This window comes from Dermochelys coriacea, chromosome 8 (genome assembly GCF_009764565.3).
Source record: "Dermochelys coriacea isolate rDerCor1 chromosome 8, rDerCor1.pri.v4, whole genome shotgun sequence".
NCBI classification, from domain to species: domain Eukaryota; kingdom Metazoa; phylum Chordata; order Testudines; family Dermochelyidae; genus Dermochelys; species Dermochelys coriacea.
The window spans coordinates 74,556,286-74,581,001 of NC_050075.1; the positions used below are offsets into that span (position 1 = coordinate 74,556,286).

General features: G+C 41.8%; 1 protein-coding gene across 3 annotated transcripts in view; it reads left to right on the top strand.

Moving 5' to 3' along the window:
* Positions 1 to 24,716, top strand: part of BCAR3 (BCAR3 adaptor protein, NSP family member) — a 96,325-nt gene that overhangs the window by 29,270 nt on the left and 42,339 nt on the right. For all 3 annotated transcript variants that reach the window (XM_038414030.1, XM_038414034.2, XM_038414035.1), the window contains exon 3: positions 5,316 to 5,355. In XM_038414030.1, the coding sequence (XP_038269958.1) occupies positions 5,316 to 5,355 (40 nt within the window). The remainder of the gene's footprint in view (positions 1 to 5,315; positions 5,356 to 24,716) is intronic.

Consider the following 24,716-nt stretch of genomic DNA (forward strand, 5'->3'; position numbering starts at 1 on the left):
GATGTTATGCAGGACACAGCAGGCAGCTATAACCATTGGGATATTTTTCTCACAGAGATCCAGTCTTGTGAATAAAGAATGCCATCATTCTCTCAATCTAACAAAAACACTTTCAACTGTCCTTCTGCCCTTGCTGAGCCAGTAGTTGAATCTTTTTGTGGTGTTGCTGTTGATGTGGCTGGAGTACATATTCATGAACCAGGGGATCAAGGGTAGGCTGGGTCCCTCAGGATCTCTGCTGGCATTTCAACATCACTAATGGTAATCTGCTATTCAGGAGATAATGTCCCTGCTTGTAGTTTTCTGAACAGCTCTGTATTCTTAAATATGCGAGTGTGATGCATAAGGCTACGATTTGGTCATGGAATCCACGACTTCCGCAGACCTCTGTGATTTCAGCCCGCAGCTGCTGGTAGCTGCAGGGTACCTCCACCTCCCTTGGTGGCCAGGAGCTGCAGGGTACCTCTGCCACCACCGGCAGCTCCCCAGCTGCTGCGGACAGCAGAGGGGGAATCCCCCAGCAGCTCCCCAGCCACCACAGGTGGGGTCCCTCCCAGCCAGAGGGCAGGGGCTGCCGCTCCCAACAACAGCAGGGCAAGGTGCTGAACCCTCCCTCCCTGTTTTGTCATGGACATTTTTACTAAAACTCAGGGACAGGTCATGGTGTCCGTAAATTTTTGTTAATTGCCCGTGACCTGTCCATGACTTTTACTAAAGATGTCCGTGACAAAATTGTAGCCTTAGTCATGCACTTTCTCTGGCCAGCCAACACTGATGTCAGTGAAGCATCCCTGGTGATTGCTCCACCACAGTTTGGGACTCCTGTTGCTATAAATCTCTCCACTATGTCCTGTACATTGCATCGTCGCAGTCCTGCATAGCAGGACACAATTAGTGGCCCTGCACACTAGCGTGACAATGCCCCTTTCCCCCCCGCCCCCCCCCCAATGGATTTTTCAACTCCAAAATGATTTCACACTGACTGGTAAGGAATCCGCTCTTGCAAGTTTCCACAGTGCAATTGGCACTTGCTTCTCTGCTGTCAATGCAACTTTCATTCTGGTGTCTCCTCATGGGAGGACTGGGGTGAGTTTGGCGCACGGATCCAGGAACATGGCCTTCCACATCTGAAAGTTTTGCATCCACAGCTCATTGTCCCAAACCAGCATCATGATGTGATCCCATCAGTCAGTTCTCATTTCTCAGACCCAGAATTGGCACATCTACAGCTGCTCCGTGAATGCCACCAACAGTCTTAAATTGGTTCTTGCTATGTCCTACAGCAGTCTGTTTTCCAAGAAATCACCATGTTTCCTGCTGATTCGCTTCTTCTTGCAGCTCTGCAAATACTGGAGGATCATGTGTCTTGTGCCTGCAATACTCATGACAATAGTGCAGAGCTATTGGTTCAATGGTTCTGTCAGGGATGGCAGACGGTAAAGAGGGCCCTGTGGGTTCAATGGATTTTTCAAAAAGGTGCTAATATTATGGGATATAGGTGATAATATGGGATGGAGAAAATTGCATGCTAGGAACTTGACCCTTGGTTCCCAGTCACTCTTGAGCAACTTTTTTCTGCTCCACCATGCATTGCCAAAACTTCCCAAAAGACCATGCACAGTGGGATATCTACCCATGGTACACAGCACTGTGCAGAGACGCAAGCGCTTCTGGTGAGTACGCGCAGAAGGACACAAGGAGCCAAGTTTACACGCGCACAAGCGATATACTAACTATGGCGGCTTTATGCTGATATAACTTGCAGTGGTCAATGTTTGTAGTGTAGACATGCTCGAGGTACCTTGAGAACTACCCCTGCAAACCCTACCAAACCCAGATTACATCAACACGAAAGAAACTCTGTCACATTTTGTTCTGCTGTTAAGACGGGGAAGGGTGTTGACTCCACTGCAGGGTGTTCAGATGATCCAACATGTGCTACTATCTGCTTCAGACTAGTATCTGAGTAAGGTAATATCTTTTATTGGACCAACTTCTGTTGGTGACAGAGGCAAGCTTGTCTGCCCTGGGGTTGTGGTGCAGGGGGAGACGTATAACTTGGGTAGGTCATGGTTTAAATCCAAATCTCTAAATTGCAAACTGCTTCGTTACAATTTTTTCTTTTAAAGTACTTAATAGCTTTCCCCTTACAGTGCTATTAAGCAACACCTACATCAAATGTACCTTTGTTTACATGGAAATAAGGCTTTTATCTGATCATTAGGAAGCCAAATGTAAAATGTAAACTTACTTGTGGACCCACAATTTACATACTGCACAAGTCAAGCATTGCTCTCTAATGCAAATATACTGTGAGTAAACAGAGACCAATCAAGAGCTCTCTAAACTCAAGCTAAATAAAAAGATAAACATTAGCTTTATTTGAAATTTAATAACATCTCATGAAAGACAGAACTTAATATTATATTGTATTGAAACAAATTGTCAGCTGCAGTTAATTTGGAGATGGCTGGGACTGCAGCACCTGCCATCCAACCTGAAATCATTTGAAAATATCAAAATACCCTTTTCCTGCTGGTAACCCAATCTGCTTAATATAAAATCAGAATGTGTGTGCATTTTTTCATACTTCCATTTGGTGGTCTTGGGTGTTATTGATGGTTTTGTGCATACAGCCCAGAGAGAACATGTGGCTAACACAGCTCTGGGATTCAGCAGATCCTGGGCTCTACTCATGGGTCTGCCACCGTTTGGTGTGTTACTTTGGGAAAAATGCTAAACCTATCCATTTGTCATTTCCTCCATCTTTTAAGCAGAGAAAATAATCCCTCCCACACTCTCTCATAGGGCTATTGTAAAATTAATCCATGTTTGCAAAGGGCTTTGACTATCTCTGATGGATGATGTTACAAACGTTCAAAGTATTATTACTATGTAGGTGACCTGTACGGGGAAAAATGGGTGAATTCTTGTTTCTTTATGGTGGATGAAGATCTGGATGGGTTTGTTTTTTCTTAAAGTTTTTTTGTGGGGGGTTTATATTAAATATCTTGGCACTGTCTAGCCTAGAAAACTTTATAATCTTATCTACACTAGGAAAATCATCCGTTCCTCACAATGGGTATAGCCGAGCTAGTATTGAACACAGTATAACATACTGTGATGTATATATATGATATATAACATACAGGATGAAGTGTATTCATTACTATTTCAGAAGCTATCAAATAAATTAGTTGTTAATTTTAATGCTCATGTTTCACTCTCTTGGTATTTTGGGTATCATGACATTGGTAGTTCTTCAGTTGTCCAGGAAAAACAGGGTGGACAAGACCCAACTGTAGGATTTTCAGAAGCATTCAGCATTTAATAGAAGTAGAGCTGGGCCACTAGTTAGCGTGTTTTGAAAATTCCATTCCTAATTTCTAATGTAAAAATCAAATAGAAAGCCAAGCAAATAAATAAATAATCTTTCAGGCCTTATTTATGCATCATAAAAGAGAAATAAGCACACAAACCTATATGATTTTCTTTGCAAGTCACTTTTAAAAAGCAGCTTTTTACACAGGGCCAAATCCTCTTCCCACTGAACTCGGCAGCAAAACACATTAATTTATCTGGGAATGGGATTTGGGCCTTTGTGAATGACTGGATAACAAACAATAGCAGCTACTGATAACCAGCCTGGCAGCTAAATTTTCCCCATTGTAGAAATGTCTTTGGGGAGTGGTGGTGGTGTTTTATTTCCCTAATTGTTATGTTTTGGATTAAAAGTTAAGAGCCGAGACCCAAAGTTAGATATCTAATAGCTTGGTTTATTGAGTTTATTTAAAGCTACATTCAGACAACACTGAGAAATTGGAGACAGAGAATTCCAGGTCAGACTGATTCCAGAGAAACTCAACTCCTACACATTTTGAAGTTGCATATTACATTAAAAACATTATATCATAACAACCCCCTACTGTGCAAGATGCTGTTTCCAGATGTAATATGATCAATAGCCAGGACTTAAATTCAGCCAGAGCTGTCCAGAGCAGAGCTTCAGTAAATATTTTTAAACCTATGGGGCTGAAGCCCTGAGCCCCGAATGGGGGACGGGGGGAACATAGGGGATTCCAGGAAATACATGAGAATGTAAGTCCTGTCAATAGCCTTATACAAATTTACCTTTTCATGGTTGTCACACCAAACTCATATTCTCTTACAGGTGTATCTGGTTTTGTGTGTGTGTTGTAAGGTTTTTTTTAAAGGGAACACTGTGGTATTAAATGTGCCTTTAAGTTCTATAGAAACAATCCAAGCACAACTTGTAAGTTTTGTAAGCCAGTCCTCTTACAAAAATCTTGTAAATACTTGGGTTTTTTATTAATTGCATTTTATAGAAAAAGTTGTAATTGTGATGAGTGGACTGTCTTCTAGGTTTCTTCACCTTTGGGAATATTTGCCATTTGTGCAGATGGGAAAATAGCAAGAAGATTCTTTTTTAAAAAGAAATAGAGCCCTATTGATTTAACATTCTATTTCTACTGCAAGTAATTACAACAATGACTATATTGTGGCTTAGTTATGGTTGTAACAGAGTTTGCAAGAGCCACGTTAGTTTCTTCAATTATAAATACAAGTTTAACTCCCACATCCTCCTACGCACCAGAGTTTTATCTCTAATGAAACTGAAAGATGCCATACTTTCACTTTCTTGCATTATCCCTGTCTTTTCTAGACAACTTTTAGGGCTAACATCAATTAGAAAACCAAATCTGTTTTCTGCATTTGAATTTAGATGCATTTAGAAAACTGCCTTTTCATTATTTCAATATAATTAGTATGATTTATATTCATTACTTTAATATGGTCACAAGTAAATTTAACAAATGGAAATCCTTCAGTGGGTTAGCTCAAGTTTTGGGGGAAAATGTCTTCCAAGGCATTTAAGCATTCAGACAAAAGATTTGCTTTCAGTTCTTTCAGTGAAGAAAGCTGTCTTCCTCATTCTAAAGCAGATAAATGCCCTTCACTTGCATAATATTCAAAAATTTTAGAGAGCATTTGGATTACAAAGGCTAGCTGTATAGCTATTTTTAGCCATCTGTTGAGATGCTGTTCTCAAGATTTTCTTTGTTCAAAACTGTAATGAGTTTTCAAATGAATTAATAGAATTCAGTAATGACATTCAGGAGGGAAACAAGGCTGCATATATTTGTTAGAACATATAGAGCATGAGGCATTAGAGCAACAAAATGTTGATTTTTCTAGGTTAGAGTTTAACAATAACTATTTTAACTTATTGCTCTTGAATGCATCTCTTTGGCATAAGAAAACATTTGATTCACTACTTTCTTTTTCCTTTGTAGAGGTCAGAATATCCTGGATCCAGCTATGGAATATGTGAAGGTACTGTATCACTTCATAACATCAAAATCCTTTCCCAAATATTTTATAGTGTATGTAATCAGCGATAGCCAATTATTAATCTATTTTCAGTTTCCAATCCTATGCAATCGAATAGTACTGATTGGGGGGAAAAAAAGAATTAATTATATTGTGTGAAGCAAACACTTAGAAAATAGAGTACTTCGCCACCAAGGACCGTTTCTTTTTGGGGAGAATATATTCTGATATTCAGAGACCTCTGTTACATCATGAATATTCTCTATTTAGTAACGGCTTTACATTTTTTTTTAAATGTTTGAATTAAATTGGTTAAAAGATCCCACTTTCTCACTGTGAGGTAGGGCCTTTGGGGAAGTAGAGGAAAGAAATAGGTCATATCTCAAAAAGAATACCCTCCGCCCCCAGCCAATCTGAAATTGAGGCCTTATAGATTTGGCACTTTCCTCTTTACAAATACAGCTACAAATTCATCTCTGGTCTAAAAAACTAGAGCCAGGTCTGGATTTGGTCCACACTAGTTGAGGCGAGGCTGCTAGGTTAAACATTAACAGTAATTATACTCAGCACTGATTAGGCCTCTACTGAAGTATTGTGTCCACTTCTGGGCGACACATTTCAGGAAAGATGTGGACAAATTGGAGAAAGTCCAGAGAAGAGCAACAAAAATGATTAAAGGTCTAGAAAACATGACCTATGAGGGAAGATTGAAAAAACTGGGTTTGTTTAATTTGGAGAAGAGAAGATGAGAGGAGACATAACAGTTTTCAAGTACATAAAAGGTTGTTAACAAGGAGGAAGGAGAAAAATGTTCTCGTTAATCTCTGAGGATAGAACAAGAAGCAATGGGCTTAAATTGAAACAAGGGCAATTCGGGTTGGACATTAGGAAAAACTTCCTGTCAGGATAGTTAAATACTGGAATAAATTGCCTAGGGAGGTTGTGGAATCTCCGTCATTGGAGATTTTTAAGAGCAGGTTAGACAAACCTGTCAGGAATGGTCTAGATAATACTTAGTCCTGCCTTGAGTGCAGGCAGGACCGGCTCTAGGCACCAGCAAACCAACCACGTGCTTGGGGTGGCACATTTCCAGGGGCGGCATCCGTGGGTGCTCTGGGGCTGGAGCACCCACAGGGAGAAATTGGTGGGTGCTTTGCACCCATCGGCAGCTCCCCCCACCCAGCGCCCCAGCTCGCCTCCGCCTGCTCCCCTGAGTGCGCCGCTGCTCCGCTTCTCCCCCTCCCTCCCAGTCTTGCCAGCTGTTTCTCGCTGCAAGCCTGGGAGGGTGGGGTAGGAAGGGAAATGTGGCGCATCCAGGGGAGGAGGCGGGGCCGGGGATTTGGGGAAAGGGTTGGAATGGGGCAGGGGAAGAGGTGGAGTTGGGACTGGGCTGGGGGGGCACAGGAAAAAAGGGGGGGGAGCCAAAATTTGATTTGCTTGGGGCGGCAAAAAACCTAGAGCTGGCCCTGAGTGCAGGATACTGGACTAGAAGACTTCTTAAGGTTCCTTCCAGTCCTGTGATTCTATGATTTGAACTAATCGGCCAATATTTTTGTGTACACCTTTACAAGTATTGTCCCTACAATCTGAGAGTCTGACTCCTAGTGTTTGTAGTATGTCTAAAGTGATTTGAGACAAGACAGCATAGTATGTTTTATCTGACCCTCAGGCAACAATGAAGTTGTAGAGTCACTTTAAATCTTTTGATCATTTACATTCTGGAGCATACATTAATGCTGAATCTAAACTCAATCCTGGACAAGCAATATAGGAACATCCAAGGAAACGCTAGGGGGGATTCTTCTTGATGTGAATGCTTCCTGAAAGTGCTGGCATCCTCAGTTTCCACTGAATTGGCATCTTACACCACTGATCCCTTAGGCTCAGCTCCTCAAAGGTATTTAGGCACCTGGCTCCCAGAGTCTTGTAGTCACTGCTGATTTGCTCAGGGTCATACCTGGCAACATCATGGGGAATCATCATAGAGCAGGCATTCTAGTGGGTCATGAATGGATCAGTTCTTGGACCTGCACTATTTAACATTCTTATTAATGGCATGGAAGAAGACTAAATCATCACTGATACATTTTCAGATGACACCAAAAATTGGGGGAGGGGTAAATAATGAAGAGGAGAGCTCACTAATAGAGTGATTTAGATCATGTGGTAAGCCGGGTACAAGTAATTTGCATTTTAATACATATGTATTAAAGTTACACATCTAGGAATAAAGAATGTAGGCCATTCTTACACAATGGGGATTCTATCCTAGGCAACAGTGCCTCTGAAAAAGATTTGGGGATCATGGTGGATAATTAGCTGAACATGAGTTCACAGTGCGACTCTGTGGCCAAAAAGGTTAATGTGATCCTGGGATGCATAAATGAGAATCTGAAGTAGGAGAAGAGAGATTATATTGGCTCTGTGTTTGGCACTGCTATAACCACTGCTGGAATACTATGTCCGGTCCTGGTGTCTACAATTCAAGAAGGATGTGGATAAATTGGATAAGGTTCCTAATGCCTAATAGTGATAGACTCAAGGAGCTGATTCTATTTAGCTTACCTAAGAGAAGGTTAAGGGGCGATTTGATTGCAGTCTGTAAGTACCTATATAAGGAACAAATATTTGATAATGGGCTCTTCAGTCTAGCAGAGAAGATCCAATGACTAGACTTTGAAATTAGACAAATTCAGACCGGAAAAGAGGCTTAAGTTTTCAGATAGTAGTTAATCTTTGGAACAATTTACCAAAGATTGTGATGGATTCTCCATCACTGGAAATTTTAAAATCAAGATTGGATTTTTTAAAAACAGATGGTATAGTTCAAATAGGAATTATTTTGCGGGAGTTCTATGGCCTGTGTTATATGTGGGTGAAACTACGCAATCACAGTGGTTCCCTCTGGCCTTAGAATCTATGAATATGGCAGGGAGGAAGACAAGGTTCTGTGCTGGTCATTCACCAGTGTGCTTGGTAACAGGAAGTGATGCTGTGAAAAGATAATAGACTAAGTGCTAATTCTGATGCTTGTAACCTTTCCAGCAGGAGTAGATCCCATACTTTTGTCAGTAGTTTAGATGTTTGTTAATCATTAAGATTTTGGAGCTGGGGCGGGTAGCATGGCGGGACAAGTTTGTAAGACAGGAGGAGGGCATTGTAACCCTATCTCTTCCACTTCCCCTCTCCTGCTCCCTCATTTTAATTAATTGTCAAGTAGTTTAGGCCTAGAATTTGACCTGCCTTAGAATAAAAATTCCCTGATGGGAAAAATCCTGTGGATTCTAAATAGCTAGTTAAAACATACATATAAGAATAAGAAATAATTGCTATTTGTGTAGGACCTACACAAAATAATATCTTGTAATTTGTGCAATTGTATATGATAAAAATTATTTCCAGAATTGTGTTGACCTCACTCTTGATCTTGCTGCACAAAGAAGGGAACATCTCAATAGCTACTAGTCATCAATTTTCTTTTAATGTAGTTTTTAAACTTTAAAAAAAACATTTTTAAACTTCTTTTTGGTTTTTGCGTCTTTAATTTTGTGCGTCTTCTCAATTTCTTTCATTGTGCTTATTTATAACCTGCTGTACCTCACCTTGTGAGGATTAATATATTAATGTTTGTAAAGCTCTCCCAGCTCCTTGGATAAAAGATGCTATAGGTGGAAAATAGTATTTGTAAACTGAAGAACAATAAAGTCCCTGTAAAGTCCCAAAGTTCAGTGCAGAGGTTCCTGTAGCATCCAGCTGTGCTCCTACCCACAACTGCAGTTTGCACTTAACAAGTGTATTTGGCAAGAGGCACAAAGTCTTAGTTTGCTTTGCCTGAGCTCATGGAGTTGAAGCACACTCAAGATTTTCCATTAGTTACCTCACCTCTTCTTATTTGATAATCTTTGACACAAGCCTATTATAGAAGGAAGTGGCACTGATAAGAGATAAGCAACAAAATTAACCCTAAGAAGTAAATAAAATGCGGAAGGGAAAAACTCAATAAAAAAAACACCAAGAGCATTTCACTTTGTTGATATGTGATATCAGAATAGACAGGATTCCGGCAGTTCTAGCTGTGAGCAAGAGAACTTTCCTAAGACCAAACTGTCTGATGCATGCAAGAAAACATAGTTCTGTAGCCCTGTGGCAGGGTGTCATGAGCTGCTTCAAATTGGGCTCTATTAAAGCCAGCACCTGGTCACGTAGAACAAGCAGGGCACTGAGTGGGTTGAAGGTAGGAGGGAGCACTTACACCTGCTGGTAGCCTGATGAGTTAATGAGGTAATTAGCTCACCAGCTGGAGAACCCAGGAAGGAAAACAGCCAGTATAAAAAGCAAAACCAGGGTGCTGAAAGGGGGCTCCTCATAACTGCTGCTATATGGTTGTATTGTGCCTGGAGCTTAAGAAAGAGACAGACAATAAATGCACATGGTGAAGATACCTTGGTGAACACGTGTGCTGCTCAATTCACCCAGAGGGCTTACCAGCCAGGATTTTCCAGGAGAGGACAGGGGAGCCCGTTCACAAGCCCTTACACCTTCCTACTGCAAACAGTTAAATTAGATGGCTAAAAATAAATTTAAATATAAGTACCCAAACATAAAGTATGGTGCTAACTATGACCATTCATTGATGCTACATTTTCTTACACTCCATTGTTTATCGTATTGTTTGGACTGTAAACTCTTTGGGGGAAAGGGCTTTCATGTGATTCTATTCTCATCTACCCTGGCATAAAACCAGTGTATAATGGGGTAGATTTAATTCCATTGCATTCAAGTAGTCTGCACCCTGTTGGCATTACCCAGATGATAACATAATTATGTGCAATCGAAGTGCAGAGTGAAAGCTGGTTCCCAATTGCAGCTTTTCCAAAATATCACATAATGCTACACTGTACTCCTGGGGGAAGTCTGCACCAAAAAATTAAAAGCTCTACACACAATATTTTAAAATTCTGCATATTTTATTTGTCAAAATAACACAATATAATCACTCCGGTTTCAATAATTTTGATAATTTATTTCAAAATACCTGTCAGCAAGTATGTCTATAACAATAAAGATAACAAAAAAGATTCTCCCGGGAGTAGAGTTAAAGAAATCTCTATGACAACCCAGTTTCTGTTTCTCTGTTATGCTTTTGTTGGGTGCCTCAGTCTGGGTGTGTCATGCATGCCAGCTGGGCATATCTTGGGGGAAAACTCTACCCTCTGGTCTTTTAGTCAATTCTCATTTTTTCACCCTGCCCCTGTAACATTACCATACAGACGTTTCCAAAGAGAGGACACTTCCCAGGTGATGGGGAAGGGCAGCTGAAGGAGGGGTACAGTTGGAGGATGCTGGAGGAGTTTGTGTGTGTACAGGGAGGTTGGTATTTGGCAGGTGCTGGAGGGGTCTGTGTGTGTGCTGGGAGGTGGATATTTGAGGGATGCTGGAGGGTGTGGCAGGGGGCCCCCATGCCCAGACACATGTAACCCCTTCCCTATAGAGCCCGGCTGTGGGGCCAGACACCTCTAACCCTCCCTTCAAAGCCCAGCTGCAGGGTCCCCCCCCAGCCCAGACACTTATACCCCCTTTTCCCCAGACTCCAGCTGCATGGCCTGACACCAGCATTAGCCCCCCACCCCGAGTCTTGGGATCCAGAGGGAGAAACAGCATGCACAATCAGTTGCACACATACAAAATGGGAAATGACTGCCTAGGAAGGAGTACTGTGGAAAGGGATCTGGGGGTCACATAGTGGACCATGAGCTAAATAACAGTCAACAGTGTGATGCTGTTGCAAAAAAAGCAAACATTATTCTGGGATTATTAGCCGGAGTGTTGTAAGCAAGACATGAGAAGTAATTCTTCCGCTCTACTCCGCACTGATTAGGCCTCAGCTGGAATATTGTGTCCAGTTCTGGGCGCCACATTTGAGGAAAGATGTGGACAAACTGGAGAAAGTCCAGAGAAGAACAACAAAAATGATTAAAGGTCTAGAAAATATAGCCTATGAGGAAAGAGTGAAAAAATTGGGTTTGTTTAGTTTGGAGAAGAGAAGACTGAGAGGGGACATGCTAGCAGTTTTCAAGTACATAAAAGGTTGTTACAAGGAGGAGGGAGAAAAATTGTTCTTCTTAACCTCTGAGGATAGGACAAGAAGCAATGGATTTAAATTGCAGCAAGGGAGGTTTAGGTTGGACATTACAAAAAACTTCCTAACTATCAGAGTGGTTAAACACTGGAAATAAATTGCCTAGGGAGGTTGTGGAATCTCCATAATTGGGGATTTTTAAGAACAGGTTGGACAAACACCTGTCAGGGATGGTCTAGATAATACTTAGTCCTGCCTTGAGTGCAGGGGCCTGTATTAGATGACCTCTCGAGGTCCCTTCCAGGTCTATGATTCTGTGATTTGATGATCCTGGGCAGACTGGATTTGTATGGAGTTTCCTGCATGCCGTCTTCTTCCTTCAGGGTGTGCTGGGAACCCTCCAGCTCCCTCTCCTTCCTGGCAGCGTTCTCTATTTGTGAACTGGGGAGCTGGGCTGTGTCGGCCTGTAGTATGCACATATGCTTGTTTGAAGGTCACTTATGCTTGTTGCCATGGAGTACTTGGTTCAAAAAGTGCTCCTGCTTGGAAATGACAAACATTCCCAGATGAGCTGCAATTCAGTTTTAAATAGAACGGAGGGGATTCATTGTGGAGTAAGGAAAAAAATAACATAGTTACTGGCTGGATTCAAGAAAATTACAATACGCCAAGTGTCTGCACAATAAACAAAGCATAGCGGTGTTAGACGCACACCAAGAGCTGCGGCCAGATGTCACCATAAAAGATGGAGATGTTTATAATCTGTTATTTAACACACCCTTGTAGGTTTGCTGTATCATTTTACTTTTTCATCCGTACTTTCTTTCCTTGCCAAAAACTGTTGCCTGGAGCTGAAGTAAATAATTAGTTGCATTTAGAGGTAAATTGAGGGACCTGTTTAGAAAATGCTCTACCAAGAGTGACAGCAAAAGGATTCGTTTTCCTTCCTATTAATGCTGCTCAATGACACCAGATATTTTCGACTGCTTATTTGTAACATTAATCCTTTGAACATGTTCTTTGTCACAGAAGACTCTATAGGCATGTTATAGAGTTTCTCATACTTGAATCTAAATTAAAGTTCACAAATGGCAGTTTATTGCATCTTGAATAATGATGCATTATGTCATCCAATTGATAAAAAGAGAGCTAATTATGCATAAACCAGTTCTAAGGGAAAAAAATTTACTGATGTGTTGGAGCGTGAGTACTGAAAAGTTGCAACATGATTTCAACCCTTCCTTTGTGCTCATAGTACTGCTGAAACCATGGCCACAGTTAAATGGCTCTTTGAGAAAACCCTTTCATTCCAGAAGTGAAAACAGGCCAGTCTACTTTGAGTTAGGCTGCTAACAAAGTCATGAAAGAGCTTTATAAAAACAATAGAACGTTGTACATTCTGTGAGATTTTTACAAGTTTGATGAACCAAATAACGGATCCATTGGCTGCCTGTGCAGGGGTTGTGGTTGTTTTTTGTTGGGTTTTGTGTGTGTGTGCCTGAGTCTGCACATCCACAGAACAAACTCCATCGCCCTGTGGGGAATGGGGGAAGGATCAAAAGGTGCCAGCTGCGAATGTGTAACAGGACTGTATTTGAGCTCTTGCAATCAATTTGTATGAACTAAATATAGCCACCCACCACTGCCCTATCCAGTAGCAAGATCTTTGAGGTTTTGTAATAAAGTATTGATTTTCTCTTATCGTAACTAGGAGAAGTTGGGAAGATGGAAGAATGGATTAATTGCTTCCTTACATGGAAGTCTTGCGTAGTGTTTCCAGGCAGTGTGCTGATAGTGACAGAAATAATAATTTAATGCATCTCTGATGAGTTGTGGGCTTACTCTGGAAATGTTAAATGTCTTAAAACTTCAATGGAAAGAATAACAAAATCTGTAACTGGCTGTCTACTGAGTATGATTAAGAAGAAAGTTTATATTTAGAGATCAATGTGGAGAAACCATTTCACCACTGCCATAAGGAAGTTACAAAATTAGCCTCTCACAGTTTGTATGGTAACTTCCAACTTATCTGTATGTATATATGTGTATCTTACTATATGTTCCATTCTATGCATCTGATGAAGTGAACTGTAGCTCACGAAAGCTTATGCTCTAGTAAATTTATTAGTCTCTAAGGTGCCACAAGTACTCCTGTTCTAACTGCAGTACTGTCATCCTTCATTTATGACACTCCATTGAAAATGAGTTGTACCTGCTTACCCCAGTCCCATATCTCCTAACTATATTTTCTTCTATAGGTTTTATTCCATCTTACTTGTGAGATTTGCCCAGGGAGTAACAGTGTTATAGCGATAGCAACAGCATTATGAGGGCTTAACCCTAATGTGTCTGAAAACAAAACTTTGCCTGGCATCAGAGCCTTTCTGTCAACCTACTTTTTCTGTAGCTTTGCAGTGCTGTCCAGTATTTTATAGAGTGATCTCACCTACAGGAAGCATTGCAGCTCATGTGGGGACATTTACTGGGTGGTAAATCAAAATATTGTAGAGACCATACCTTTTATTATTATTCCCAAATTAAACAGAACTAACTTTTGCAGCTGTCTGGCTCTTATGTGAACATTGGCAGTAATCATGATTTCCTACTGATTTTCTTGCCATTGTTTGTCACTCACATGCCAAAAAGACCATTTAGAAAGAGTTCCATGAGAATAGCAGGAAGAAAATATTTTTTTCAACCCATTTGCATCACAAATGTTAATGGATTGGGAAAGAATCCGTTCACTGTGGCACTGAAGATATTTTGAGAGGACTCCCCCAAGATACCGTGATAATCTTTTACAGAAGCCTCACCCTGTCCAGAAATCAGCCCATTCCAGAAAAACTCCCAACTGCATCATCTAGATCTGCTCATGCTGATAAAATGAGCTTCTGTTGAATGTTGTCCTCTGGAGACTTGCACAATGAGATACATGTTATGACTTGTGAGCAGTGAGTTTGCCAGATTTCTAACCCTGTCCATGAGCATTATCCATTAAGAATCAGAGCTGGGATGGAGACTCCGATAGAATTTGTCAACACCAAGCAGCAAGAGGATTCCTTTCAGATCCAAAATTTTTCTGTTTTGTTTCTTTGCCCCTGTTACAATAGTGGCACCAGCAGGAGATAGGAGGGCAAATAATAAGGGTAGCAGCATGAGGATATGCCTCCATTAGTAGAAATCTGAAAATCTTCCTACATACCTGATTAAACATACATTACAAAGCTTCTATGGTAACTATGAACAAACTGTCAAACTGGAAGAAACCCACTGGCATGGAGGCTATTACATAACATCACTTCAGGAAGCTTTTTAGAAAGAGTTTTTTTACATTTAACTTTTCAACAGAACTTCACCTGAAAATGTGGCTTTAACACAATCTTTTTGTGGATCACCAAAACAATTCAGACAGAAGAGATTGTCAGTAATTTAGACTATTGTTGAGTCAGTTCATTATCTATTTGTTTCCAGACCCCCGCCCCCAAAAAAAGGTATTTTGAAAATGTGATACTTGAGGAGTGCCTGATGGTATGCATTGCCCTCTAGTGTAGGTCGATAGAATGATACTGAATAGAGTTTTTCACTTTAAAAAAAATAAAGATAATTGAGAAAGAATGGTCACTTAGATGGCTTATAGCAACAGTCATTCATTTCCAGCATGGCTGTCAGAAGACTTAACGCTTTTATCTCTATTGTGGAATGAGAGAGTTTTTCACTTTTAAAAAAAATAAAGATAATTGAGAAAGAATGGTCACTTAGATGGCTTATAGAAACAGTCATTCATTTCCAGCATGGCTGTCAGAAGACTTAACGCTTTTATCTCTACTGTGGAATGAGAGTGCTTTTCTGAGGCAAAGTGGAAAATGACAACTACGTTGTTAAACATTTTTGGATCCATATATGCCTTGTGTTTCTTAGGATGAACATTCCCTATTTTAAAATGTTTAAATATTTGTTTCTACTGTCCCCCCCCAAAAGCTCTATCAGTCCAGTGTATTTGGTCTAATGGTTACAACTGGGATTTTCAAAGGAGCCTAAGGGAGTTAGATGCCCAAATCCCATTAAAATGTAATGAGAACTAGGTAGCTAACTCCCCCAGGCACCTTTGAAAATTGCACCCTATATGTTTAAATTCATGGAAATTTCTTTAATTTCTCATTGGAATAATATTGTCCATGATTGTTGCTGGAATTTTACCCCTGCAGATATAGGTTTCAGGGGTATCCTCATAGCTTTTGACGATGTTGTCGACATCAGGTCAGTCTACGATGAAAAGTTGGAAAATAGTAATTCACATACAGTCCTTTTTGTTACAGTGACATAAATCCAAGCTGTTTTTTCCCCAGTGAATATGCAAAAAGTATGCCTACCACTATGTAAAACTATATAATACAATTTCCTATTGCATGTCTAATTCATGCTTGGCCAGTATACAATTTCCTATACTAGTCTTTTTGATTTTTCCATGCCTAGATGTTCCTGATTGTTTTTCTCACTAAGATCTGATTTTGAATACATGGTAGGTATTAAAATTCTCTCTCTTTTGAGTGATAACCATCTTATGAGTTCTAGTTCACCCAAAAGTGGATGGCGGTCGTTATTAATAGAAAGTTACCCCCCACCTTTCATTGGGTGATCTCTCTGTAGTGCTGACTCTTGCTCTCTTTCTCTCCACTTGTGTTACTGATGCAGGTAGGAATGGTGACTCTGGTGTATGGAGCAATGCCTATTCTTACATACTGCTGTAGTTTTGCTGACTTGGGTATGCATAAAATGATGTTTCTGTGACTATCATTTTTACTTTCCAGAATTGCATGTTAAAGAATAATCTTATCTCTGTAGTTTCATTATAAATCCCTGACTCTATTAATAATCACATTCTGATTTTATTTATTTTTAATCATTAACTCTAAGTTCTGTTTGATCCTGAAACATCAAAGCTTATGAATTCACTACAGTTGCAATAGCTGAGCTCTGAGCTGAAAATCTATCTGCCTATAAAAGTATATTGTGCCAATTTCTATGGTACCTTGGCGCCAGTAGGCATACTTAGAGCTCCGGTGGTGCTTTCATCTGCTAACTAATTAATCCTCACCATACCTCTTTGAGGTGGATAACTATTATCAACCCATTTTTACAGATGGAAAAAGTGAGTCAGATCTAGTAGTAGAAACCAGGAACTTCTGAATCTTAAACACATGCTCAGTCCACCAAATCCCTGTTCCTCTGCAGCTTTATCTGTAGTAAAGGCATCAAGCATCTCTCCCTGTTGTATAGTAAAAGCCACACATCTCTCGTTGGTCATTCTTTTGTGGTAAACAACAGTTTTGCAAACCAATTTCCATTGCTGTGTATCCCTGGAATTGGCTAAAAGTGCTACTTTTTGGGGAGAAGTAGTATTCCAGGAGCTGTGAGATAAAACATAAATCTCTGCTGTAAATGCCATCAGTTAAAGTCATGTTTCTATGAAACATACCACCTGTTTCTATGTCTCAGGGACTGTCCAGATTTTCATGACAATACTCTTAATCCTCCCCTGTATTTCATTGGAAGAAATTGGAGTGTCCTTTATTTTTCTTCAAAATATCCATATTTATGGCTTCCAAATTCGGAGAGTCGTATGCTGCTTTTATTAATGTTTTATTAAAGTGTGGGTAACGGTAGAGTGGCCATCTGCTTTTCAAAGACATTAAAAATACAGGACAATGCTTACTTTTAAGGAATGACACCACACAAGATTTTATTTGTGGTTCAGAATCATGCACCTTATAAAATCATAAATTTGTATTGAAGATCATTGTCTTTTGCATGATTATTTTTGAAATGCAAGAAAAAACGTGTCTTATATTGACATGATACAAGCCATAAGACATTGGGCACCAGGGCCTGATCCAATGCCCATTACTTTTAATGGAAGGACTCCTACTGACTTTAATGGGATTTGCATCAGACTCCAGGCCAGGAGCATTTCTTTAAAAATAATAAAATAAAATAATAACAGGGAGGGGGAGAGAGAAGGGGGCAATGGTAACAATATGCACATTGTGGTCTTTGTTCTCTTTTGTCATTCATGGGTCTCCTGTTTCCATGAGTCCTGTCACTACATGTTGTATAAAGTGGGGATGAATAGGCAATGCAGTATGTAATACTTAGCACCTGTACACATTTTTAATTTTCAAAGGCTCATACAAACATTAATTAATTGATTTATTAATTAACACAAAGGAAAATTGATTGATTACGTATTCGTTGGTGGAGTCACCTGGAAGTGGAATTGTTGCTAAAATGTGTTCTGAGTTGACTTTATTTCTCTCTCTGTGACATGAAATAGTGAAACCATCTGCAGTAAAGCTGGATTTCGATAGCTATCCATACAGGCACAGAAATCTTATCCCTTCTGTATTGCACCTTTCTTGGCTGCTGGGATTGTTTCCTTTGAGCAAGAGCAAAATGTCTCTAATTCTCCCGTTTCATCCTGCATTTTATGGGCAGTATTGTCCCAGAGGAGTGCAGGTGGTCATGGTGAGTAATGGATGGAGCTATGGTCACTGAGGTAGCTAGGTCCTGATCTATTGATTACTTTGAAGATCAGGACAAAGGAATTGCACTATCAAGAAAAGCGGACTGGGAGCTGAAGAAGGGATCAAAGCAACAGTATTATGCACCTGCGGCAGCCAGTCCCATTGAGGAGTTGGAGGCCTGGCATTGCTGTCTCCTTCAGCCCCAGATACACGTACAGTAATCTAGTGTGGAGGTGGTAGGCACATGGATCAGTGTGGCCAGAACCTTCTTTGGGAGCAAGTTCCCTAGCAAGCTGGAGTTGGAAGATGACATTTTTAATCACTGATGGTACCTAGTCTTTTAGGCTAAGCGCTGAGTTGAACAGAATGCTGAGGCTTGGCACCACTGTGACCAATAGTGGCAGACAGCTTTAAAGAAAGGGAGGAGAGTATCCTGGTTAGTTCTTCAAAACATTTTCCCCATTCAATAAGCTTTGCTTTGTGTGACGGGGCAAGGCCAGATGGCTATAGAAAAGTAGTGGGAGATAGATATATTAGCTACAGGCTAAACAAATCCCTGGTACCAGGATAAGTGAAATGGCAGCTGCTCCAGGTCAATTAAGACACCTGGGGCCAATTAAGAACTTTCCAGAAGGCAAGGAGAAGGCTAGGTTGATTGGGACACCTGAAGCCAATCAGGGGCTGGCTGAAACTAGTTAAAAGCCTCCCAGTTAGTCAGGTGGGTGTGCATGTCAGGAGCTGTGAGAGGAAGTTGCGCTGTTGGAGAGGCTGAGTAGTACACACCATATCAAGCACAAGGAAGGAGGCCCTGAGGTAAGGGTGAAGTGGAGCTTGAGGAAGTGAGGGCTGCTGTGGGGGAAGTAGCCCAGGGAATTGTACATGTCATGTTTCTAAAAGGTCAGCTACCATAGCTGATACTATTAGGGTCCCTGGGCTGGAGCCCAGAGTAGAGGGTGGGCCTGGGCCTCCCCCCCCCACATTTGCCCCCTGATTAATCACTGAGACTGGGAAACAACAGAGACTGTGCAAGGAAGGATAACTTCTCCTCACCTCCCTCACTGGCTTATGATGAAAATGGCTCATAGGCTGTGACCCTTGTCTCTAGAGAGAGAGAAGGGTTACATGCAGGGTCACAGTGAGCCTCTGAGGCTAGTGAAATCCGCCAGGAAACATGGGACCCACGGAGGCAAGGACAGAACTTTGTCACATTTGATCTTACCCAGGATGGTAAAAGGTGGTAGCTGAATCCATGTGCGTGGATCACACCATCCAAGGGATCCTGACGTGGTGTTGGAAATGATTTTGTCTCTGATACTGTCATCAATGCTCGTTCAAGGAGAGCAGTTCAACAATGGTTCAGTTGTCTAGTGTAGAAAAGGCAAGAGCCTGTGTTTGACTCTTTCATAGCTGGAAGGAAACCAGATTACAGCTGTACTTTTCTGCAACAGATTTTATAGAATGTTTTAATATACTGTGAGCCACAAGGGGGAGTTAGAGTGTAATTTGTTGCCAGGCAGATTATGGTAATAATTTCAGGCTGTATAACTATTCAAGAAGTGGTCCTCTGAGGCTGAGGTTCCTTTCCCCTATCTTTTGTAGCACAATGCTATAGTTTTCTCTATATGTGCATCTGATTTGAATAAAACTGTTCCTTTTACATGGTGTGTCTCACTCACTTCATTGGGGGGGACCTGCTTCAAACCCTCCTTATATGTTGTAGTTCCCTTCTCTTCCCTCCTTCTTTGAGTTGCAAGTGGATCTGGGGGAAGAGAAGCTGGGGGAATGTTAGGTGGAACAAAGTGCTCTTTTGGGTGGGATGATGTCACCTCCCATCTGCTCTAGGGTAGGCACATGCTGCAGTGTGAGGGCTCCAGCTGCTTTGTTCGCTGAATTCTTTTGGATTCATTTACTTGGATACCCATGATGTTACAATGCCACTTCAGCAAATGCCTTACCCTGGTCGTCCAGGACCAACGGTTGCCGGGTTTTTTTCTGAAAATCCCAATAACTTGAATAAAAATTGTTGAAAGATAATATATACTCAGAGCACTAATATGATCCTGTAGCCTCTATTCAACTACACCAACTTTTGTGCGTGGGTAAATAGAAGAGAGCCAATCATCCCCAAACACATGCACTCACTGGTCAAGATTTTTTAAAATGGAGTCTAAAACTAACTCCCAGGCTATTTTTCTTAGGCCCCCTAAATATAAATTTAATTTTCAAAAGTGCTGAGCATCCAACAACCCTTTGTGATCAATGGGAGCTGCTGGGTATTCAGCGTTTTAGAAAATCTGATCATTTATTTTGATGTCTCATATGAATTAAACTGTTAACTTTAGGCTTTCGCTGTTGAAAATACTGCCCACCCTTCCAGAGTAGAACTGATTCTGGTTTGCTGAGCTGATCACAATCCCATTATGATCATTCAAACATGAAACATTGTTGTGGTGTTGCCAGGCTGTGGTAAATCAATCTGTTTTAGAGGCAGGGCCCCTTCAGCATAGTGTCAGGCAAGACAGGTGTTAGATTGGTGGCAGCCTAGACAGTGTCAGCAACAGAGGGGAGGAGAAAAGGCCAGGTACAAAGGCTGACAGAGAATGTGAACCAACTGTGATGGCAATGAAAGAAAAACTGTCTGAAGGGTATGTTAAAAATTAAGTTAAAGAAGAATGAAGCAAGAGACAAGGGAGGTGTTACAAGTCGTCTATATCTGTATATTTGCTAATAGTTAGGAAGACAGCAGATGGTGCTCAGGAACATGCAGCATCATTCTTGGGTGTTGTAGGACCAATAAAACTTGCTGGTGTTGTGCACTGCAAATGGTTTCCTCTGTGCAGCTTTTTACAGGAGGAAGGGAAGAAGAGGAGGTGGCTGAAGGGGGTAAGAAAGAGGTTGCTGCATCTTAGCCTCTTGCAGGGTGTGTGTGGGTGTGTGTTTTGGTGTGAAAATGGCCTGTTGTAGTTATAAATTTGGGCCAGATTTTCAAAGGTATATAGGTTCCTAAAGATACAGATAGGTGTTACTGGGAGTCAGGTGCCTAACCTGGTTAGGCACTTTTGCAAATCCCACTAAGCACCTATCTGCATCTTTAGACTCTTAAATACCTTCAAAAATCTGGCCCAAAGTGTATTGAAAACCACATTGATGGCAGGCTGCCATCTCTGCCACTGTTGTGACAGCTATAGAATGTTTCTTACATTGCCTCATAGAACCATCAAACAGAGAAAAAGGAAATTACACTGACCTCTCCCACACCACTCCCCTGCAGTGCAAACAAGTGAGATTACACCTGTTGCTGTGTCTACTGAATTATGACTAGAAGCCACAGCTACAACAGCCTGCAAAAGCAAAGGTAACAGGGTAGAGAGTGTATAGGAAAGAAAAGGTCAATCCTAGTAAGGATTGCCCTATACACAGACGGCTGAGTGATGGGATTTTGGTACTTTTGTATATTTAATTTAGGTCCACATGCAGTTGAATTAGGGAGGGGCTAGTTTTAGGTAGCAGTTTCATGAGTGCCTTCACCCCCTTCCATTTTGGACATCTTCCCACCCCTCCTTTCCCATGACCTGCGCTTTGTAAACTGTGCATTATTCTGTTGTGAATAACTAGGGAGGTAGTGCCACTGTGTGGAGGCATCTCCCTCAGCAGATTAACAGAGGGGATGGGACAGGACTAAGCACAAGAAAGAATGGGGAGTGGGAGCTCTGCTGATGGCAATGATGGCCACTACAAATGGGCTGCATTGTGTATTTCTCACATGTTAATAAAGAAGGCCCTGTTAAGGGAAGGGCAAATTCTTGTAATTTAAGTTAAGAGCGTTGCAAATCTAAGGTTTGATCAGGCACGGGCAAACTTTTTGGCGTGAGGGCCACATCAGGTTTCTGAAATTGTATGTAGGGCTGGTTAGGGGAGGCTGTGCCTCCCCAAACCGCCAGGTGTGGCCCGAACCCTATCCGACCACCCCCTGCTTCTCACCCCCTGACAGCCCCCCCGGGACTCCTGCCCCATCCAAACCTCCCTGTTCCCTGTCCCCTGATAGCCCCCCAGGACCTCTGCCCCATCTACCCCTCCCTGTCCCCTGACCGCTCCCAGGCCCCCTGCCCCTGATTTACCCCCACCGCCCCATCCAACCCCTTCTCTCATTCCTGACTGCCCCCCTGGGACCTCTGCCCCATCCAACCACCTCTTCTCCCTGACTGCCCCCACAATCCCTGCCTCTGACTGCCCCCCTGCCACCCCATCCAACTCCCCCTCCTTCCTGACTGCCTCCCCAGGATCCCTGCCCCCATTCAACCCCCATGATCCCCGCCCTTTGACCACCCCGACCCCTATCCACATCCCTGACCACCATCCTGAACTCCCTTGCTTTCTCTCCACACACACACCCCAGCTCCCTGTCCCCTTACAGCGCTGCCTAGAGCACCGGTGGCTGGCAGTGCTACAGCTGCACCGCCCAGAGCACCAGGACAGGCAGCCATGCCATCTGGCTGGAGCCAGCCACGCTACCACGCAGCACAGAGCACTGAGGGAGGGGAACAGCCAGCAGGGGAGGGGTCAGGGGCTAGCCTCCCAGGCCAGGAGCTCAGGGGCCAGGCAGGAGGATCCAGTGGGCTGGATGTGGCCCGCGGGCCGTAGTTTGCCCACCTCTGGTTTAGATGCTTCAGATTGGATTTTTTTTAAATCACGTGGTTAATTTTGCTTTCAGATTCCATTCATAACACATTTGCTCACAGTCCTTACTTCAAATAGTTGTCTGTTTTCATAAGGTTGTTATAAATTATTTCAATGAGCCATTTATTATGTTGAAATGTAGGATTGTCTCTTCTTGTAGTACTTCAGTTCCTGGATGGTGAAAAGACCTTTGTCCCTTATGCCCAGGCCCTTTATGCCACGTAAAAAGGCCAGAACCACAGTTGCCAATTTTCAAGTGGTAAATAAGCACCCCGACTAAATAAGCACCCCGCTGTGCATCCCTGACTCCCCCCCACCTTTTCCCCTGCTTGCCAGGAGCCGATCAAAAAAAAAAAAAGCGACAAGCTACAAGCCAAACAAGCTACAAGCCAAAAACTAGCCAACAAGCAACTCACAAGCCAATTAAGCCAAAAACGAGCCCAGTTACTGCATTTTTTCTGTGGGTTTGGCATGTCTGGCCAGAACAGTGTAAAGGGACTGAAAAAGTTCCAGATCTGAGTGGGGGGATGATTTAAGTCTGCAGTTGACGTTTTGAAGGTATATGACACAGGAAATTTATTTTCTTGCATTCAGCGACCCAGAGCGTGGATCGTTGTCAAGATGTATGCAGGATGGGATGGTGAAAAAATGACTTTAGACCACTTTTTTGGATCCTTTATTTTCCTAGGTCATCTATGCACCAAGCTGATTTCCCTATGTAAATTAGAGCAGCCCAAAGGCTGATTACGAACAGCTTACTGGTATTTGGCAGTTCATAGGAGCTGCTATACTTTTTCTTTGCTAACAGAGGATTTCCTCACACTTTGGTGATTCTCCCATAACCAGCTACACCAGCTTTGTGGCTGCTTTGTGCCAGCAGTGCAACACAAAGAGGCCACAAATCAGGCCAGGTTCCAGTCCTGTGTCTCAGTAACACCAGGCCATAGATTCTGAGGCCAGAAGGGACCATTGTGATCATCTATTCTGACCTCCTGTATAACACAGGCCATAGAACTTCACCCACATAATTCCTAGAGCAGATCTTTTAGAAAAACTTCCAATCTTGATTATAAAATGGTCAGTGATGGAGAATCCATTACAACCCTTGGTAAATTGCTCCAATGGTTAATTACTATTAGAATACAGTTAGAAATTTACACCTTATTTCCAGTTTGAAAACTTCAGTTTCTATCTTTAGCTTCTTGCTGCTGGATTGTGTTGTACCTTTTTCTGCTAGATCGAAGGACCAATTAAATACTTGTTCCTCATGTAGATACCTATCAACTGTAATCAAGTCGCCCCATAACCTTTTCTTTGTTAAACTAAATGGATTGAGCTCCATTAGTCTATCACTATAAAGCATGTTTTCTAATCCTTTAATCCTCCTTGTGGCTCTTCTCTGAACCTCTCCAATTCATCAACCATCCTTCTTGAACTGTGGGCACCAGAACTGGAGACAGTGTTCTAGCGGTGGTCGCACCAGTGCCAAATAAAGAGATGAAATAACCTCTCTACTCCTACTCGAGATTCCCCTGTTTATGCATCCCAGGATCACATTAGTTCTTTTGGTCACAGCATCACACTGGGAGCTCATGTTCAGCTGATTATGCACCATGACCACCAAATCTTTTTAGAGGCACTGCTTCCCAGGATAGAGTCCCCCATCTCGTAAGTATGTCCTGCATTCTTTGTTCTCAAATTTATGAAAGCAGATGGACTTTTCTTTAACTCTTTGTGGAGGGGGTTCATTTGTGCATGCGCTCTCTCTCTCAGACACAAACAGAGCCATGCAAGACTGGCATTAAGCCTTGATAAATACAAATATCCCATTTTTACATGCATGTTGGCTAGGATTAATTCAATATAACGATGCAGTATTCATTACCGAAAGAAAGATGTCTTTATTTCCTGACAGTTACACTGCTGTTTTTGTAAAGGATGCCAACAGTTGTCATATTAAATTGGACAGTATTATTTTTCTTGAGGGCCAGGATCATTATTACTGGCACTCACCCACTGTGAGTAGTCACTTCTGAACAGATTCTTTACTTTACTGTCACCGAATGAGTTGCCAGTTATTATTTGTT